Below are 16,449 nucleotides of genomic sequence, written 5' to 3'. Positions count from 1 at the left end.
TTAGGACTGCTTTTGCTACATCCCAAAGATTTTGAACGATTGTATCTTCATTCTCATTAGTTTCCATGAATCTTTTTAATTCTTCCTTAATTTCCTGGTTGACCCTTTCATCTTTTAGCAGGATGGCCCTTAACCTGCACGTGTTTGAGGTCCTTCCAAACTTCTTGTTGTGATTTAGTTCTAATTTCAAGGCATTATGGTCTGAGAATATGCAGGGGACGATCCCAATCTTTTGGTATCGGTTCAGACCCGATTTGTGACCCAGTATGTGGTGTATTCTGGAGAAAGTTCCATGTGCACTTGAGAAGAATGTGTATTCAGTTGAGTTTGGATGTAAAGTTCTGTAGATATCTGTGAAATCCATCAGGTCCAGTGTATCATTTAAAGCTCTCGTTTCTTTGGAGATGTTGTGCTTAGAAGACCTATCGAGTATAGAAAGAGCTAGATTGAAGTCACCAAGTATAAGTGTATTATTATCTATGTATTTCTTCACTTTGGTTATTAATTGATTTATATATTTGGCAGCTCCCACATTCGGCGCATATTTATTGAGGATTGATAAGTCCTCTTGTTGGATAGATCCTTTAAGTATGATATAGTATCCCTCTTCATCTCTCAATACAGTCTTCGGGGTAAATTTTAGTTTATCTGATATAAGGATGGCTACCCCTGCTTTCTTTTGAGGACCATTTGAATGGTAAATGGTTCTCCAACCTTTTATTTTCAGGCTGTAGGTGTCCTTCTGTCTAAAATGAGTCTCTTGTAGACAGCAAATAGATGGGTCCTGCTTTTTTATCCAGTCTGAAACCCTGCGCCTTTTGATGGGGTCATTAAGCCTGTTCACGTTCAGAGTTACTATTGAAAGGTATGAGTTAAGTGTCATCATGATATCTATTCAGTCCTTGTTTTTGTGGATTGTTTCACTGGACTTCTTCTTAAAGGGGAATTTTAAGAGTCCCCCTTAAAATTTCTTGCAGAGCTGGTTTGGAGGTCACATATTCTTTTAGTTGCTGCCTGTCTTGGAAGCTCTTTATCTCTCCTTCCATTTTGAATGAGAGCCTTGCTGGATAAAGTATTCTTGGTTGCGTGTTCTTCTCATTTAGGACCCTGAATATATCCTGCCAGCCCTTTCTGGCCTGCCAGGTCTCTGTGGAGAGGTCTGCTGTTACCCTAATACTCCTCCCCATAAAAGTCAGGGATTTCTTGTCTCTTGCTGCTTTAAGTATCTTCTCTTTATCTTTGGAATTTGCAAGCTTCACTATTAAATGTCGAGGTGTTGAACGGTTTTTATTGATTTTAGGGGGGGAATCTCTCTATTTCCTGGATCTGAATGCCTGTTTCCCTTCCCAGATTAGGAAAGTTTTCAGCTATGATTTGTTCAAATACATATTCTGGCCTTCTGTCCCTTTCGGCGCCCTCGGGAACCCCAATTAAACGTAGGTTTTTCTTCCTCAGGCTGTCGTTTATTTTCCTTTATCTTCATGGTCTTTTAATTGTTTGTCTCTTTTTTCCTCAGTTTCCCTCTTTGCCATCAACTTGTCTTCTATGTCACTCACTCGTTCTTCCACCTCGTTAACCCTCGTCGTTAGGACTTCTAGTTTGGATTGCATCTCATTCAATTGATTTTTAATTTCTGCCTGATTGGATCTAAATTCTGCAGTCATGAAGTCTCTTGAGTCTTTTATGCTTTTTTCTAGAGCCACCAGTAGCTGTATAATAGTGCTTCTGAATTGGCTTTCTGACACTGAATTGTAATCCAGATTTTGTAACTCTGTGGGAGAGAGGGCTGTTTCTGATTCTTTCTTTTGAGATGAGGTTTTCCTTCTAGTCATTTTGCTCAGTGCAGAGTGGCCAAAAACAAGTTGTATTGGGAAAAGGAGAAAAAGAGAGGAGAGAAAGAAGGAAAGAAAAGAGAAAAAGAAAAAAGAAAAAAGGAAGAGAAAAAGAGAAAGAAAAAGAAAGGAAAAAAAGGGTGGGGGAAGCAAACAAATCAAAAAGCAAAAAACAAAAACAAAAACAAAAAAACACGGGGATGTATCTTCTGATTCTGTGTACTTTAAGTCCCTTGACTTCCCCTGGAACTTGTTCCTCTAGCTGGTCTTCTGGGGGAGGGGCCTGTTGTGCTGATTTTCAGGTGTTAGCCCTTGGGGGAGCTGCTCTGCCCCCTGCCTGGTGCAGGGCTCAGTGGGGGTTGTTTACCCCGTGAGGCCCCAGGAGGAACAACCCCAGTGGCGGGGCCAGCTCTGGAGCCCTGGCTTCAGCCCCCGCAGTAACTACAGAGCTCTCCCTCTGCAGGGCCTGGATGCTCTGGGGGGCAGGGCCGCTGATCTGCTCAGCTCGGGGCAGTAGCGTCCTTGCGGTCCTGGGCCCTCCTGGCCTCTGCCTGTCCCGAGGGGAGGCGGGATCCTGGGCTGTGTCCCCAGCGCCCTGTGCTCCCGGCCTGCGCTGTTGGATTCGTGCTCCCGGTGGTGCAGCCCCCTCCGCGGAGCCGCCGCCTTAGCCCCTCTGAGTCGCTCCCGGAGCCGCGCAGCCCCCTCCGCACAGAGCCTCTTCCTCTGCCCGAGACCCTCCGAGCTGCTCCCGGGTCCGCCGGGCGCGCTGCAGCCCTTAGGGAGCTCGGCGCACTCTCCCTGGGGCGCAGGTGTCTGTTAGTGTCCCAGGGAGCCTGAGGGCATCCCCGCCCTCCTGGGGCCCTACTCTAACTCCCTGCGAGGCCTTTCCGCCCGGCAAGATCGGTGAAGCTCCTGCTTCTCCAGGTCGGGGCTCTCCTGTCCTGGGGACACTCGCCCCGGCCTTAGCCCGGCTCCTCGCGGGGCCCCTCCCTCTTGGATGCCTTTTGTTTCTTTATTTCTAACCCCCCCCGCCCCCCGCACCGTCTTCCTACTTTGATAGAAGCGCAAACTCTTCTCACTGTAGCCTTCCAGCTTTTCTCTCTTTAAATCTCAGGCCGAATTCGTAGATTTTCAGGATAATTTGAAGGTTATCTAGGTAATTTGGTGAGGACAGGTGATTTGGGGACCCTACTCTTCCGCCATCTTGCCCCTCCTCCTGTTCATCAGTTTTGTTTATTGAATTCCACATATCAGTGAAATCATATGGTATTTGTCTTTCTCTGGCTCACTTATTTTGCTTAGCACAATACCCTCAACTTCCATCCATATTGTTGCAAATGGCAAGATTTTACTCTTTAATAAATGTATTTTTTATTGGTGTTCAATTTGCCAACATACAGAATAACACCCAGTGTTCATCCGGTAAAGTGCCCACCTCAGTGCCCGTCACCCAGTCACCCTCACCCCCCGCCCACCTCCCCTTCCACCACCCCTAGTTCGTTTCCCAGAGTTAGTTTTTATGTTCTGTCTCCCTTTCTGATATTTCCCACACATTTCTTCTCCCTTCCCTTTCACTATTTTTTATATTCCTCAAATGAATGAGAACATATAACGTTTGTCCTTATCCGATTGACATATTTCACTCTGCAGAATACCCTCCAGTTCCATCCACGTCGAAACAAATAGTGGGTATTTGTTGTTTCTAATGGCTGAGTAATATTCCATTGTATACATATACCACATCTTCTTTATCCATTCATCTTTCGATGGACACCGAGGCTCCTTCCACAGTTTGGCCATTGTGGACATTGCTGCTAGAAACATCGGGGTGCAGGTGTCCCGGCATTTCATTGCATCTGTATCTTTGGGGTAAATCCCCAAGAGTGCAATTACTGGGTCATAGGGCAGGTCTATCTTTAACTCTTTGAGGAACCTCCGCACAGTTTTCCAGAGTGGCTGCACCAGTTCACATTCCCACCAACAGTGCAGGAGGGTTCCCCTTTCTCCACATCCTCTCCAACATTTGTGGTTTCCTGCTTTGTTAATTTTCCCCATTCTCACTGGTGTGAGGTGGTATCTCATTGTGGTTTTGATTTGTATTTCCCTGATGGCAAGTGATGCGGAGAATTTCCTCATGTGCTTGTTGCCCATGTCTATGTCTTCCTCTGTGAGATTTCTGTTCATGTCTTTTGCCCATTTCATGATTGGATTGTTTGTTTCTTTGCTGTTGAGTTTAATAAGTTCTTTATAGATCTTGGAAACTAGGCCTTTATCTGATACGTCATTTGCAAATATCTGCTCCCATTCTGTAGGTTGTCTTTGAGTTTTGCTGACGGTACCTTTTGCTTTGCAAAAGCTTCTTATCTTGATGAAGTCCCAATAGTTCATTTTTGCTTTTGTTTCTTTTGCCTTCGTGGATGTATCTTGCAAGAAGTTACTGTGGCTGAGTTCAAAAAGGGTGTTGCCTGTGTTCTCTTCTAGGATTTTGATGGAATCTTGTCTCACATTAAGATCTTTCATCCATTTTGAGTTTATCTTTCTGTATGGTGCAAGAGAGTGGTCTATTTTCATTCTTCTGCATGTGGATGTCCAATTTTCCCAGCACCATTTATTGAAGAGACTGTCTTTCTTCCAATGGATAGTCTTTCCTCCTTTATCAAATATTAGTTGACCGTAAAGTTGAGGGTCCACTTCTGTATTCTCTATTCTGTTCCACTGATCTATGTGTCTGTTTTTGTGCCAGTACCACACTGTCTTGATGACCACAGCTTTGTAGTACAACCTGAAATCTGGCATTGTGATGCCCCCAGATATGGTTTTCTTTTTTAAAATTCCCCTGGCTATTCGGGGTCTTTTTTGATTCCACACAAATCTTAAAATAATTTGTTCTAACTCTCTGAAGAAAGTCTATGGTATTTTGATAGGGATTGCATTAAACGTGCAAATTCCCCTGGGTAACATTGACATTTTCACAATATTAATTCTGCCAATCCATAAGCATGGAATATTTTTCCATGTCTTTGTGTCTTCCTCCATTTCTTTGAGAAGTGCTCTGTAGTTTTTAGGGTATAGATCCTTTACCTCTTTGATTAGGTTTATTCCTAGGTATCTTATGCTTTTGGGTGCAATTGAAAATGGGATTGACTCCTTAATTTCTCTTGCTTCAATCTCATTGTTAGTGTATAGAAATGCCACTGGTTTCTGGGCATTGATTTTGTATGCTGCCACATTGTCAAATTGCTGTATGAGTTCTAGCAATCTTGGAGTGGAGTCTTTTGGGTTTTCTATATACAGTATCATGTCATCTGTGAAGAGGGAGAGTTTGACTTGTCCTTTGCTAATTCGAATGCCTTTTATTTCTTTTTGTTGTCTGATTGCTGAGGCTAGGACTTCTAGTACTATGTTGAATAGCAATGGTGAGAGTGAACATTCCTGTCATATTCCTGATCTTAGGGGAAAGGCTCTCAGTTTTTCCACATTGAGGATTATATTTGCTGTGGGCTTTTTGTAGATGGCTTTTAAGATGTCGAGGAATGTTCCCTCTATCCCTACACTTTGAAGAGTTTTAATCAGAAATGGATGCCGTATTTTCTCAAATGCTTTCTCTGTATTTATTGAGGGGATCATATGGTTCTTGTTTTTTCTCTTGTTGATGTGATCCATTCCGTTGATTGTTTTAGGAATGTTGAACTTGCTTCCTGGGGATAAATCCCACTTGGTCATGATGAATAATCTTCTTAATGTACTGTTGGATCCTATTGGCTAGTATCTTGTTGAGAGTTTTTGCATCTGTGTTCATCAGGGATATTGGTCTATAATTTTCCTTTTTGGTGGGGTCTTTGTCTGGATTTGGAATTAAGGTGATGCTGGCCTCATAAAACGAGTTTGGAAGTATTCTGTCCCTTTCTATCCTTTGGAAAGGCTTTAGTAGAATAGGTATGGTTTCTTCTTTAAACGTTTGATAGAATTCCCCCAGGGAAGCCATCTGGCCCTATACTTATGTGTCTTGGGAGGTTTTTGACGACTGCTTCAATTTCCTTCCTGGTTATTGGCCTGTGCAGGTTTTCTATTTCTTCCAGTTCCAGTTTTGGTAGTTTATGGTTTTCCAGAAATGCATCCATTTCTTCTAGACTGCCTAATTTATTGGTGTATAGCTGCTCATAATACGTTTTTAAAATCATTTGTATTTCCTTTGTATTGGTTGTGATCTCTCCTCTTTCATTCATGATTTAATTAATTTGTCTTTTTTCTTTTTAATAAGACTGGCTAATGGTTTATCTATCTTATTAATTATTTCAAAGAACAAACTCCTGGTTTTGTTGATCTGTTCTACAGTTCTTCTGTTCTCTATTTCATTGAGTTCTGCTCAAATTTTTATTATCTCTCTTCTTCTGCTTGGTGTAGGTTTTATATGCTGTTCTTTCTCCAGTTCTTTAGGTGCAAGGTTAACTTGTGCATTTGAGTTTTTTCCAATTTTTTGAGGGATCCTTGTATTGCAATGTATTTCCCTCTTAGGACTGCTTTTGCTGTATCCCAAAGATTTTGAACAATTGTGTCTTCATTTTCATTAGTTTCCATGAATCTTGTTGTTTCTTATCTAATTTCCTGGTTGGCCCATTCATCTTTTAGTAGGGTGGTCTTTAACCTCCACGTGTTTGAGTTTCTTCCAAATTTCTTGTGATTGAGTTCTCGTTTCAAAGCATTGTGGTCTGATAATATGCAGGGGGACAATCCCAATCTTTTGATATCTGTTGAGACCTGATTTGTGACCCAGTATGTGGTCTATTCTGGGAAAGTTCCATGTGCACTTGAGAAGAATGTGCATTCAGGTGCGTTCAGATGGAAAGTTCTGTGTGTGTGTGTGTGTGTGTGTGTGTGTGTATATATATATATATGAAATCCATCTGGTCCAGTGTATTATTTAAGGCCCTTGTTTCTTTGGTGATGTTGTGCTTAGAAGATCTGTCATTTACAGAAAGTGCCGTGTTTAAGTCTTCTATTATTATTGTATTATTTTCTAAGTATGTGTTTACTTTGGTTATTAATTGATTAATATACTTTATAGCTCCCACAATAGGGGCATAAATAATCATGATTGTAAGTTCTTCTTGCTGGATAGACGCTTTAAGTATGATATACTATCCCTCTTCCTCTCTTACTAGTCTTTGGGATAAACTTTAATCCATCTGATATGAGGATTGCTACCCCAGCTTTCTTTTTAGGACCATTTGAATGGTAAATAGTTCTCAAACCTTTCATTTTCAGGCTTAAGATGTCCTTAGGTCTAAAATGAGTCTCTTGTAGACAGCAAATATATGGGTCTTGCTTTTTTATCCAGTCCAAAACCCTATGTCCTTTGATGGGATCATTTAGCCCATTCACATTCAGAGTAACTATTGAAACATATGAATTTAATGTCATCGTAATACCTATACAGTCCTTGTTTTTGTGGATTATTTCTTTGGGCTCCCTCTTTCTTTTACAGGGTCCCCTTAATATTTCTTGCAGAGCTGGTTTGGAGGTCACATATTCTTTCAGTTTCTGCCTATCTTGGGAGCTCTTTATCTTTCCTTCTATACTGAATGAGAGCCTTGCTGGATATAGTAATCTTGGCTGCATGTTCTTCTGATTTAGTACCCGGATTATATCCTGCCAGCCCTTTCTGGCCTTCCAAGTCTCTGTGGTGAGGTCTGCTGTTAATCTAATATTTCTCCCCATATAATTAAGAATCTCTTGTCTCTCACTGCTTTAAGGATTTTCTCTTTATCTTTGGAATTTGCAAGTTTCACTATTAAATGTCGAGGTGTTGAATGGTTTTTATTGATTTGGGGGATCCTCTCTATCTCCTGGATCTGAATGCCTGTTTCCCTCCCCCAAATTAGGAAAGTTCTCAGCTATTATTTGTTCAAATATGCTTTCTGGCCCTCTCTCCCTCTTGGCGTTTTCTAGAACCCCAATTATACGTAGATTCTTCCTTCTGAGGCTATCGTTTATTTCCCTTAACCTTTCCTCATGGCCTTTTAAGTGTTTTTCTCTTTTTTCCTCAGCTTCCTTCCTTGCCATCAACTTGTCTTCTATGTTGCTCACTCTTTCTTCCACCTCATTAACCCTCATCATTAGGACCTCCAGTTTGGATTGCATCTCATTTCATTGATTTTTAATTATAGCCTGATTAGATCTAAATTCTGCAGTCATAAAGTCTCTTGAATCCTTTCTGCTTTTTTTTTTCCAGAGCCACCAGTAGCTTTATAATTGTGCTTCTGAATTGGCTTTTTAACATCGAATTGTAATCCATATTCTGTAACTCTGTAGCAGAGAGTACTATTTCTGATTCTTTCTTTTGTGATGGATTCTTCCTTCTAGTCATTTTGCTCAGTGCAGAGTGGCTGTATGAGCAGGCTGAATCAAGAATATCAACCACAACCTAAGTAAATTTCACCCTAGATGATTCTGACAAGGTCAGAGACCAGAAAATGAAACAAAGATCAGAACAAAATAAAACAAAAGGACCACTAAAGTGAAAAATAAATTTTAAAACAAAGTAGTAAAAAATAAAAGGCTAAGAATCCCAAAGAAGAAGAAAAAGAGAAAGAAAAAAGAAAAAAAGAAGAGAAAAATAGCAAAAGTTAAGATGGAAAAAAAAGAGAAGAAGAAAAAGGGGGGATGGGACTGGGAGATGGTGGTGGTAAAGAAGTTGTAGTAGAGGGAGAATGTAGTCTGAGGGTCCTAGAGGGTGATCCTCTTGTTTCTGAGTATAAAGTTCTGTATGTTAGAAGATGCTCAGTCCCACATTTATATAAATCAGCAATACTTGCAGAAAGCCCCACATTGACCACCAACATAAATGAGATAAAAGGAGGGGTCAGAATGGGAATGAAGAGAGAATGTAATCTCACAGAATGAACCAGCATGGTAAACCAGTTGGTTCTGGTTGCATGCTGGTCATGTTTTAGAAGGTATTAACTTCTGCCGTTGTAGAAGAAAACGAGGCAGAGAAAACAAAAAACACAAAACCAAAAAAAACATATCTCGTGTATCTCCCAAAATTAAATTGAGTATGTTGAAGGGAATCTAGAAGTGAAAAATATATATGACATGTAATTGTAGAAATATGAAACTCAAAAGGAAGAAACTTAAAAATGAAGAGGTGGTAAAATATTGTAGTTAAGGTGGGAAAAGAGAAAAAAATACTGGAAATTTTTAGTCTGATATAATGAGTTGTACTGGAAAAAGGGGTGGGAAGGAGAGGTACCCTCTACTTCTATATACTATAAATCCCTTTACTGCCCCTGGAGCTTTCCAGCACTGCTTGGTCAAGAACTTGCTCTTCTGTTCTTCCAGCTGGTCTTCTGGGGGAGAGGTCTGCTGTGCTGATTCTCAGGTGTCTGTGGTGGGTGGACTCTGCCTCCTGCCAGGTATGGGGCTCAGTTTGAGCTTTATCCTGTGAGGCTTTTGTTCCCTGGTGGCCTGCCTCTCCCAGGCACAAGGAGGAACAATAACAATGGCGGAGGCCAGGTCTCCAGCTCTGGAGTCAGCCCCCTCCCCCGCCCTCTCCCCGCAGTAACTAATGCAGTCTCCCAGCCTGCACTAGCCTAGAGGCTCCTTCTGTGCGGGTGCGCTAATCTGCACAGCTTGGGGGCACCCAACGGAAGGAGAGTCCTTGCTGTCCTGTGCCCTTCCCGCTTCTGCCTGTCCTGGGGGATTGCAGGATTGTGGGCTTTGTCCACTCAGTGCCCTGGGATCCGGGGCCCTGTGCTGCTGGAATCGCGCTCCCGGGGTATGCAGCTCCCAAAGGCAGCAGGGCACAGACACTTCCATCCAGAGCTGGCCCGCCTAACTGACTGGCTTCTCCCAAATACTCCCCAAGCTGCATGCTCCAGCCCTTTACCAAGATCAGTCCACGGTTTGTGGTGCACTCTCCTCAGGGCACACTTCCTCTATTAGTGACTCCGGTAAACTGGAGGCTTCACTGCCCCTCCTGCAATTCTCCCCGATTTCTCTAAGCACTTTTCCGTCTGGGAAGAATGTGGTGCGGATTTTTAAAGTTCCCACTTCTTTGGTGCTGGGCTTTCCGGTTTGGAGGTTTTCGCTGCCCTGGCTTTAGCCTGGCTCCTTGCGGTGCCCCTCCCCCACTTGATTCTTTTTTTACTTTTTTCCGCTTTAATACCTTGCTAAAGGCAAAAACCCTTCTCTCTGTAGCGTTCCAGCTGTTCTCGCTAAATCTCAGGTCGAATTGGTAGATGTTCAGGATGATTTGAAAGTTACCTAGGTAAGTTGGTGGGACCAGGTGAGTTGAGGACCCCTACTCTTCCTCCGTCTTTGCCATCTCCCTGTGTGTCTGTTTTTGTGCCAGTACAATACTGTCTCGATGATTACAGCTGTGTAATACAGCTTGAAGTCCAGAATTGTCCAGAATTGTGAGGTCACCAGCTTTGGTTTTCTTTTCCTTTTTCTTTTTAAGATTTAATTTATTTATTCATGAGAGACACAGAGAGAGAGGCAGAGATATAGGCAGAGGGAGAAGCAGGCTCCTTGCAGGAAGCCCAATACAGGACTCGATCCCAAGACCCCAGGATCACTTCCTGAGCTGAAGGCAGATGCCCAGCCACTGAGCCACCCAGGCATCCCAGATTTGGTTTTCTTTTTAAATGTTCCTTAGGCTATATGGGGGCTTTTCTGGTTCCATACAAATATTAGGATTATTTGTTCGAGCTCTCTGAAAAATGCTGGTGTTATTTTGATAGGATTTGCATTGAATGTATAGATTGCTCTGGGAAGCATAGATATTTTAACAATATTTGTTCTTTCAATCCATGAGCATGTAATGTTTTTCTACTTCTTTGTGCCTTCCTCAACTTTTTTCATGAGTGCTTTATAGTCTTCAGAGTACAGATCCTTACCTCTTTAGTTAGGTTTATTCCTAGGTATCTTTTGGTTTTTGGTGCAGTTGTAAATGGGACTGATTCCTTAATTTCTATTCTGTCTCATTGTTAGTATATAGAAATGTAATTTATGGGATGCCTGGGTGGCTCAGCGGTTTGGCACCTGCCTTCGGCCCAGGGCGTGATCCCAGGTCGGGCTCCCTGCATGGAGCCTGCTTCTCCCTCTGCCTGTGTCTCTGCCTCTCTGTGTGTGTGTGTCTCTCATGAATAAATAAATAAAATCTTTAAAAAAATGTAATTTATTTTTTTTATTTAAATTCAACTTGCCAACGTGTAGTACATCATTAGTTTCAGATGCAGTTTTCAATAACTCATCAGTTGCATATAACACTCAGTGCTCATCACATCATGTGCCCTCCTAAATGCCTGTCATTTAGTTACCCTATCCCCCACTCACCTCCCCTTCACCAACCCCCAGTTAGTTTCCCAGAGTTAAGAATCTCTTATGGTTTGTCTTCCTCTCTGATTTTTCCCCATTCAGGTTCCCATCCTTCCCTATGGTCCCTTTCACTATTTCTTATATTCTGCATATGAGCAAAACCATTTAATTGTCTTTCTCCAAATGACTTATTTCACTTAATCATAATACTCTACAGTTCCGTCTACACTGATGTAAATGGTAGGTATTTATCCTTTCTGGTGGCTGAATTATATTACCTTGTATGTACATACCACATCTTCTTTATCCATTCATCTGTCAAAGGAAATCTTGGCTCCATCCACAGTTTGGTCATTATGGACATTACTGCTATGAACATTGGTGTGCAGGTGTCCCTTCATTTCACTACATCTGTATCTTTGGGGTAAATATCCAGTAGTGCAATTGCTGGGTCTTAGGGTCACTCTATCTTTAACTTCTTGAGAAACCTCCATATTGTTATCTGGAGTGGCTGTACCAGCTTGCATTCCCACCAACAGCATAAGAAGGCTCCCCTTTCTTCCACATACTCGCTAACATTTATTGTTGTTTTTTTTTTTAATTTTTATTTATTTATGATAGTCACAGAGAGAGAGAGAGGCGCAGAGACACAGGCAGAGGGAGAATCAGGCTCCATGCACCGGGAGCCCGATGTGGGACTCAATCCCGGGTCTCCAGGATCGCGCCCTGGGCCAAAGGCAGGCGCCAAACCGCTGTGCCACCCAGGGATCCCCATTTGTTGTTTTAATGTCACTAACATTTGAAATCATTTCCTGATTTCTGTGCATTGATTTTGTATCCTGTCATTTTGCTAAATTCCTGTGTGAGTTTTAGCAATTTTGAGGTAGAGTCTTTTGGGTTTTCCATATAGAGTTTCAGGTCATCTGCAAAGAGTGAGAGTTTGACTTCTTTGCCTATTCAGATGCCTTTTATTTCGTTTTGTTGTCAGATTGCTATCTACTCATCTTTCTTAACTTTGAGTCTGGATCACTTATTTTTATCCTATGAGCATCAGTCTTTTTCTTTTCTTTTCTTTTTTTTTTTTTGCAGATTTCTTTTTTTTAATTTATTTTTTATTGGTGTCCAATTTGCCAACATATAGAATTACACCCAGTGCTCATCCCATCAAGTGACCCCCTCAATGCCCGTCACCCAGTCACCCCCACCCCCGGCCCACCTCCCCTTCCACCACCCCTAGTTCATTTCCCAGAGTTAGGAGTTTCTCATGTTCTGTCTCCCTTTCTGATATTTCCCACTCATTTTGCATCAGTCTTTTTCAACCATAAACTGAATACATCAAAAATATCTTGCACGGTTATCTTGAGGATTACTAGTATGGAAAACTTTTAGACTTCTGCTCAGCACAAAATGTGCAATAAATATCATTCCAGGTTACCATTATTTTCCTTTATTACATATCATATTAGCAAATTAGGCCATTATAGGGGATTTCCTGCTTATCCCACAATCTTATCCCTCTCAATCTCCACAAGTTATAAACCACAGAAATTCCTATTTAGAATCTATCTCTGAAATGAAGACCTAGTTTATGCTTTACAAAGATTTCACCTAAATTTAACTAGATTAAACCATCTCAGGGACTCCTGGATGGCTCAGTGGTTGAGCACTGACTTTTGGCTCAGGTCATGATCCGGGAGTCCTGGGATTGAGTCCCTCATCAGGCTCCCCACAAGGAGCTTGCTTCTCCTTTTGCCTATGTCTCTGCCTCTCTCTCTGTGTGTTCTCTCATAAATAAATAAATAAATAAATAAATAAATAAATAAATAAATAAATAAAATCTTTTAAAAAACTGTCTTCCTCTTTGTAATACTTAATCTTCTTGAATATATATTTGGTGGGAAAAAATTTATCAGGAAATTAATTATATAAGAAGAGGAACTGGTAGACCTGGCAGACTAAGAATCACCAGGGAAATACAAATCAAAACCACAGTGAGATAGCACCTCCCACCAGTCAGAATGGCTCAAATTAACAACTCAGGAAACAACAAATGTTGATGAGGATCAAAAAGGGGAAACCTCTTATACTGCTGGTGGGAAGGCAAACTGGTACCACCAGTCTAGATAACAGTTTGGAGGTTCCTCAAAAAGTTAAAAATTGAGCTACTCTATGACCCAGCAATGGCACTACTAAGTATCCAAAGGATACAAAATAGTGATTTGGGGAACCCTGGGTGGCACAGCAGTTTAGCGCCTGCCTTTGGCCCAGGGCGCGATCCTGGAGACCCGGGATCGAATCCCACGTCGGGCTCCCGGTGCATGGAGCCTGCTTCTCTCTCTGCCTGTCTCTGCCTTTCTCTCTCTCTCTCTCTGTGACTATCATAAATAAATAAAAAATTAAAAAAAAAACAAAATAATGATTCGAAGGGGTACCCCAATGTTTATAAGCAGCAATGTCCACAATAGCCAAAATATGGAAAGAGCCCACATGTGCATCAACTGATGAATGGATGAAGATGTGGGGTGTGTGAGTGCGTGTGTGTGTGTGTATGTATGTATATATACATACATATATAAGGAATATTACTCAGCCATCAAAAAGAGTAAAATCTTGCCATTTGCAACAACATGGATGGAAATAGAGGATATTGTGCTAAGTAAAATAAGTCAGCCAGAGAAAGACAAATACCATATGATTTCACTGATATGTGGAATTCAAGAAACAAAACTGATGAACATAGGGGAAGGGAAGGAAAAATAAGGTAAAATAAAAACAGAGAAAGAGGCAAACCATCAGAGACTCTTAATAGGGAACAAACTGGATGCCTGGGTGGCTCAGTTGGTTAAGCATCTGCCTTCAGCTCAGGTCAAGATCTCAGGGTCCTAGATGGAGTCTGCAAGGAGTCTGCTTCTCCCTCTCCCTTTTCTCCTCCTCCTCCCCTGCTTGTGCTATCTCTCAATTGCTCTCTCAAGTAAGTAAATAAATAAAATATTTTTTTAAAAAAAGCAATAGGGACTAAAGAGTTGTTGGAGGGGAAGTGGGTAGGAACATTGAGTAAATGGGTGATGGGCATTGACGAGGGCAGTTGATGGAATGAGCACTGAATGTTATATGCAAGTAATGAATCACTAAATCCTACCCCTGAAACTAATACACTATATGTTAACTAACTTGAATTTTTAAAAAATCTAAAATACATAAAAATATACAAAAAAATCTAAAATAAAAAATAAGAGCTTCCACAGCAAAGGAAACCATCAACAAAATGAAAAGGCAGCTACTGGATGGAAGAAAATATTTGCAAATTGTGTATTTAATAAGGGATTAATATCTAAAATATAAAAAAGAACTCCAGCAACTAAATAGCAATAAAACAATCCAATTAAAAAATTGGCAGACCATCTGTATAGATATTCTTCCAAAGAAAACATACAAGATGGCCAAGAGGTCCATAAAAAGGAGCTCAGTGTTACTAATCATCAGGGAAATGCAAATCAAAGCTGCAGTGAGATATCTTACACCTGTTAGAATGGTTATTAAAAAGACTCAAAATCAGGACACCTGGGTGGCTCAGCGGTTAAGCATCTGCCTTCGGCTCAGGGTATGATCCCGGAGTTCTGGGATCGAGTCCCACATCAGGCTCCTACAGGGAGCCTGCTTCTCCCTCTGTCTCTGTCCCTGCTTCTCTCTGTGTCTCTCATGAATAAATAAATAAATCTTTAAAAAAAATTGAAATAACAAGTGGTGGCTAGGATGTGGACAAAAAGGGAACCCTTTTGCACTGTTGGGGGAAATGTAAATTGGTGCAGCCACTATGAAAAGCAGTATGGAGGTCCCTTAAGAAATTCAAAATAGAACCATGATATGATTTAGTAATTCCACTACTGGCTATCCAAAGGAAACAAGCACTAAATTGAAAAGATATCTGCACCTCCATATTCATTGCAGCATTGTTTACAATAGCCAAAACATGGAAGCAACTATATGTTTATCATTGGATGAATGGAAAAGAATATGTGAGATATATAGGTACATATAATATACATATATGTATTTATTTTATATGTATATTTACATATTATATATTTTATGTATATTATATATATGTATACATATAAAATCTAATGATATATATCTACTATATATAAAGGAATATTGTATACAATGTATATATTCAACATTATTCAGCAATAAAAAAGAAGGAAATCTTGCCATTTATAACAACATGGATGGACTTGAGAATTCCTTTTTTTTATATTTTTAAAGGTTTTTAATTTATTCATCTGAGAGAGAGCAAATGAGCAAGCGAGAACATGAGCAGCGAGAGGGGCAGGGGCAGAGGGAGAGGGAGAAGCAGACTGTCTGCTGAGCAGGGAGCCCAACATGGGGCTTGATCCTAGGACCCCAGGTTCACTACCTGAACAGAAGGTAGATACTTAACTGACTGAGCCACCCAGGCACCCTGACAGAATTCTAAGTAAAATAAGTCACTAGAGAAATACCAATACTATATCATCTCAATTGTATGTGGAATCTGAAAACAAGCAAAAAGCAAAAATAGATACAGAGAACAAATAAGTTGCCAGAGGCAGGGGATGAGAGGGTTGATGAAATGGTAAAGGTAGCCAAAAAATAGAGACTTTCAGTTATAGAATAAATAAGTCCTGGAGATACAATAAACAACATGATGACTAATTAATACTGTATTATGTATTTGAAAATTACTGAGAGAGTAGAACTTAAAAGTTCTAGTAGAACTTAAAAGTTCTTATCGTAAGAAAAAAAACTGGGGGATCCCCAGGTGGCTCAGTGATTTAGCGCCTACCTTCAGCCCAGGGCATGATCCTGGAGACCCGGGATGGAGTCCCGCGTCGAGCTCCCTGCATGGAGACTGCTTCTCCCTCTGCCTGTGTCTCTGCCTCTCTCTCTCTCTCTGTCTCTCATGAATGAGTAAATAAAATCTTTAAAAAAGAAAGAAAGAAAGAAAGAAAGAAAGAAAGAAAGAAAGAAAGAAAGAAAGAAAGAAAGGAAAGAAAGAAAGAAAGAAGAAAGAGTGTGGTGATAGATGTTAACTAGACTTAACCATGGCAACCATTTCACCATATTTGCAAATACGAATCATTATGTTGTATACCTGAAACTCATGTAATGTTATATGTCAATTATAATTCAAAATTTAAAAATAGGGGATCCCTGGGTGGCTCAGTGGTTTAGCACCTGCCTTTGGCCCAGGGCATGATCCTGGAGTCCTGGGGTCAGGTCCCGCATTGGGCTCCCTGCATGGAGCCTGCTTCTC

The 16,449-nt window shown here is 41.0% G+C and overlaps 1 protein-coding gene across 1 annotated transcript in view; it reads left to right on the top strand.

Annotated features, from left to right (window-relative positions):
• The window catches only part of TMEM116 (transmembrane protein 116), a 138,575-nt gene that overhangs the window by 118,520 nt on the left and 3,606 nt on the right, over positions 1-16,449 (top strand). Inside the window, exon 12 of the mRNA XM_072802557.1 lies at positions 10,032-10,101. Within this exon, the coding sequence (XP_072658658.1) occupies positions 10,032-10,072 (41 nt within the window). The 3' untranslated portion in view covers positions 10,073-10,101. The remainder of the gene's footprint in view (positions 1-10,031; positions 10,102-16,449) is intronic.

Source organism: Canis lupus, chromosome 27 (genome assembly GCF_048164855.1).
Source record: "Canis lupus baileyi chromosome 27, mCanLup2.hap1, whole genome shotgun sequence".
NCBI classification, from domain to species: Eukaryota; Metazoa; Chordata; class Mammalia; order Carnivora; family Canidae; genus Canis; species Canis lupus.
This window is presented reverse-complemented; position numbering and strand designations above follow the sequence as displayed.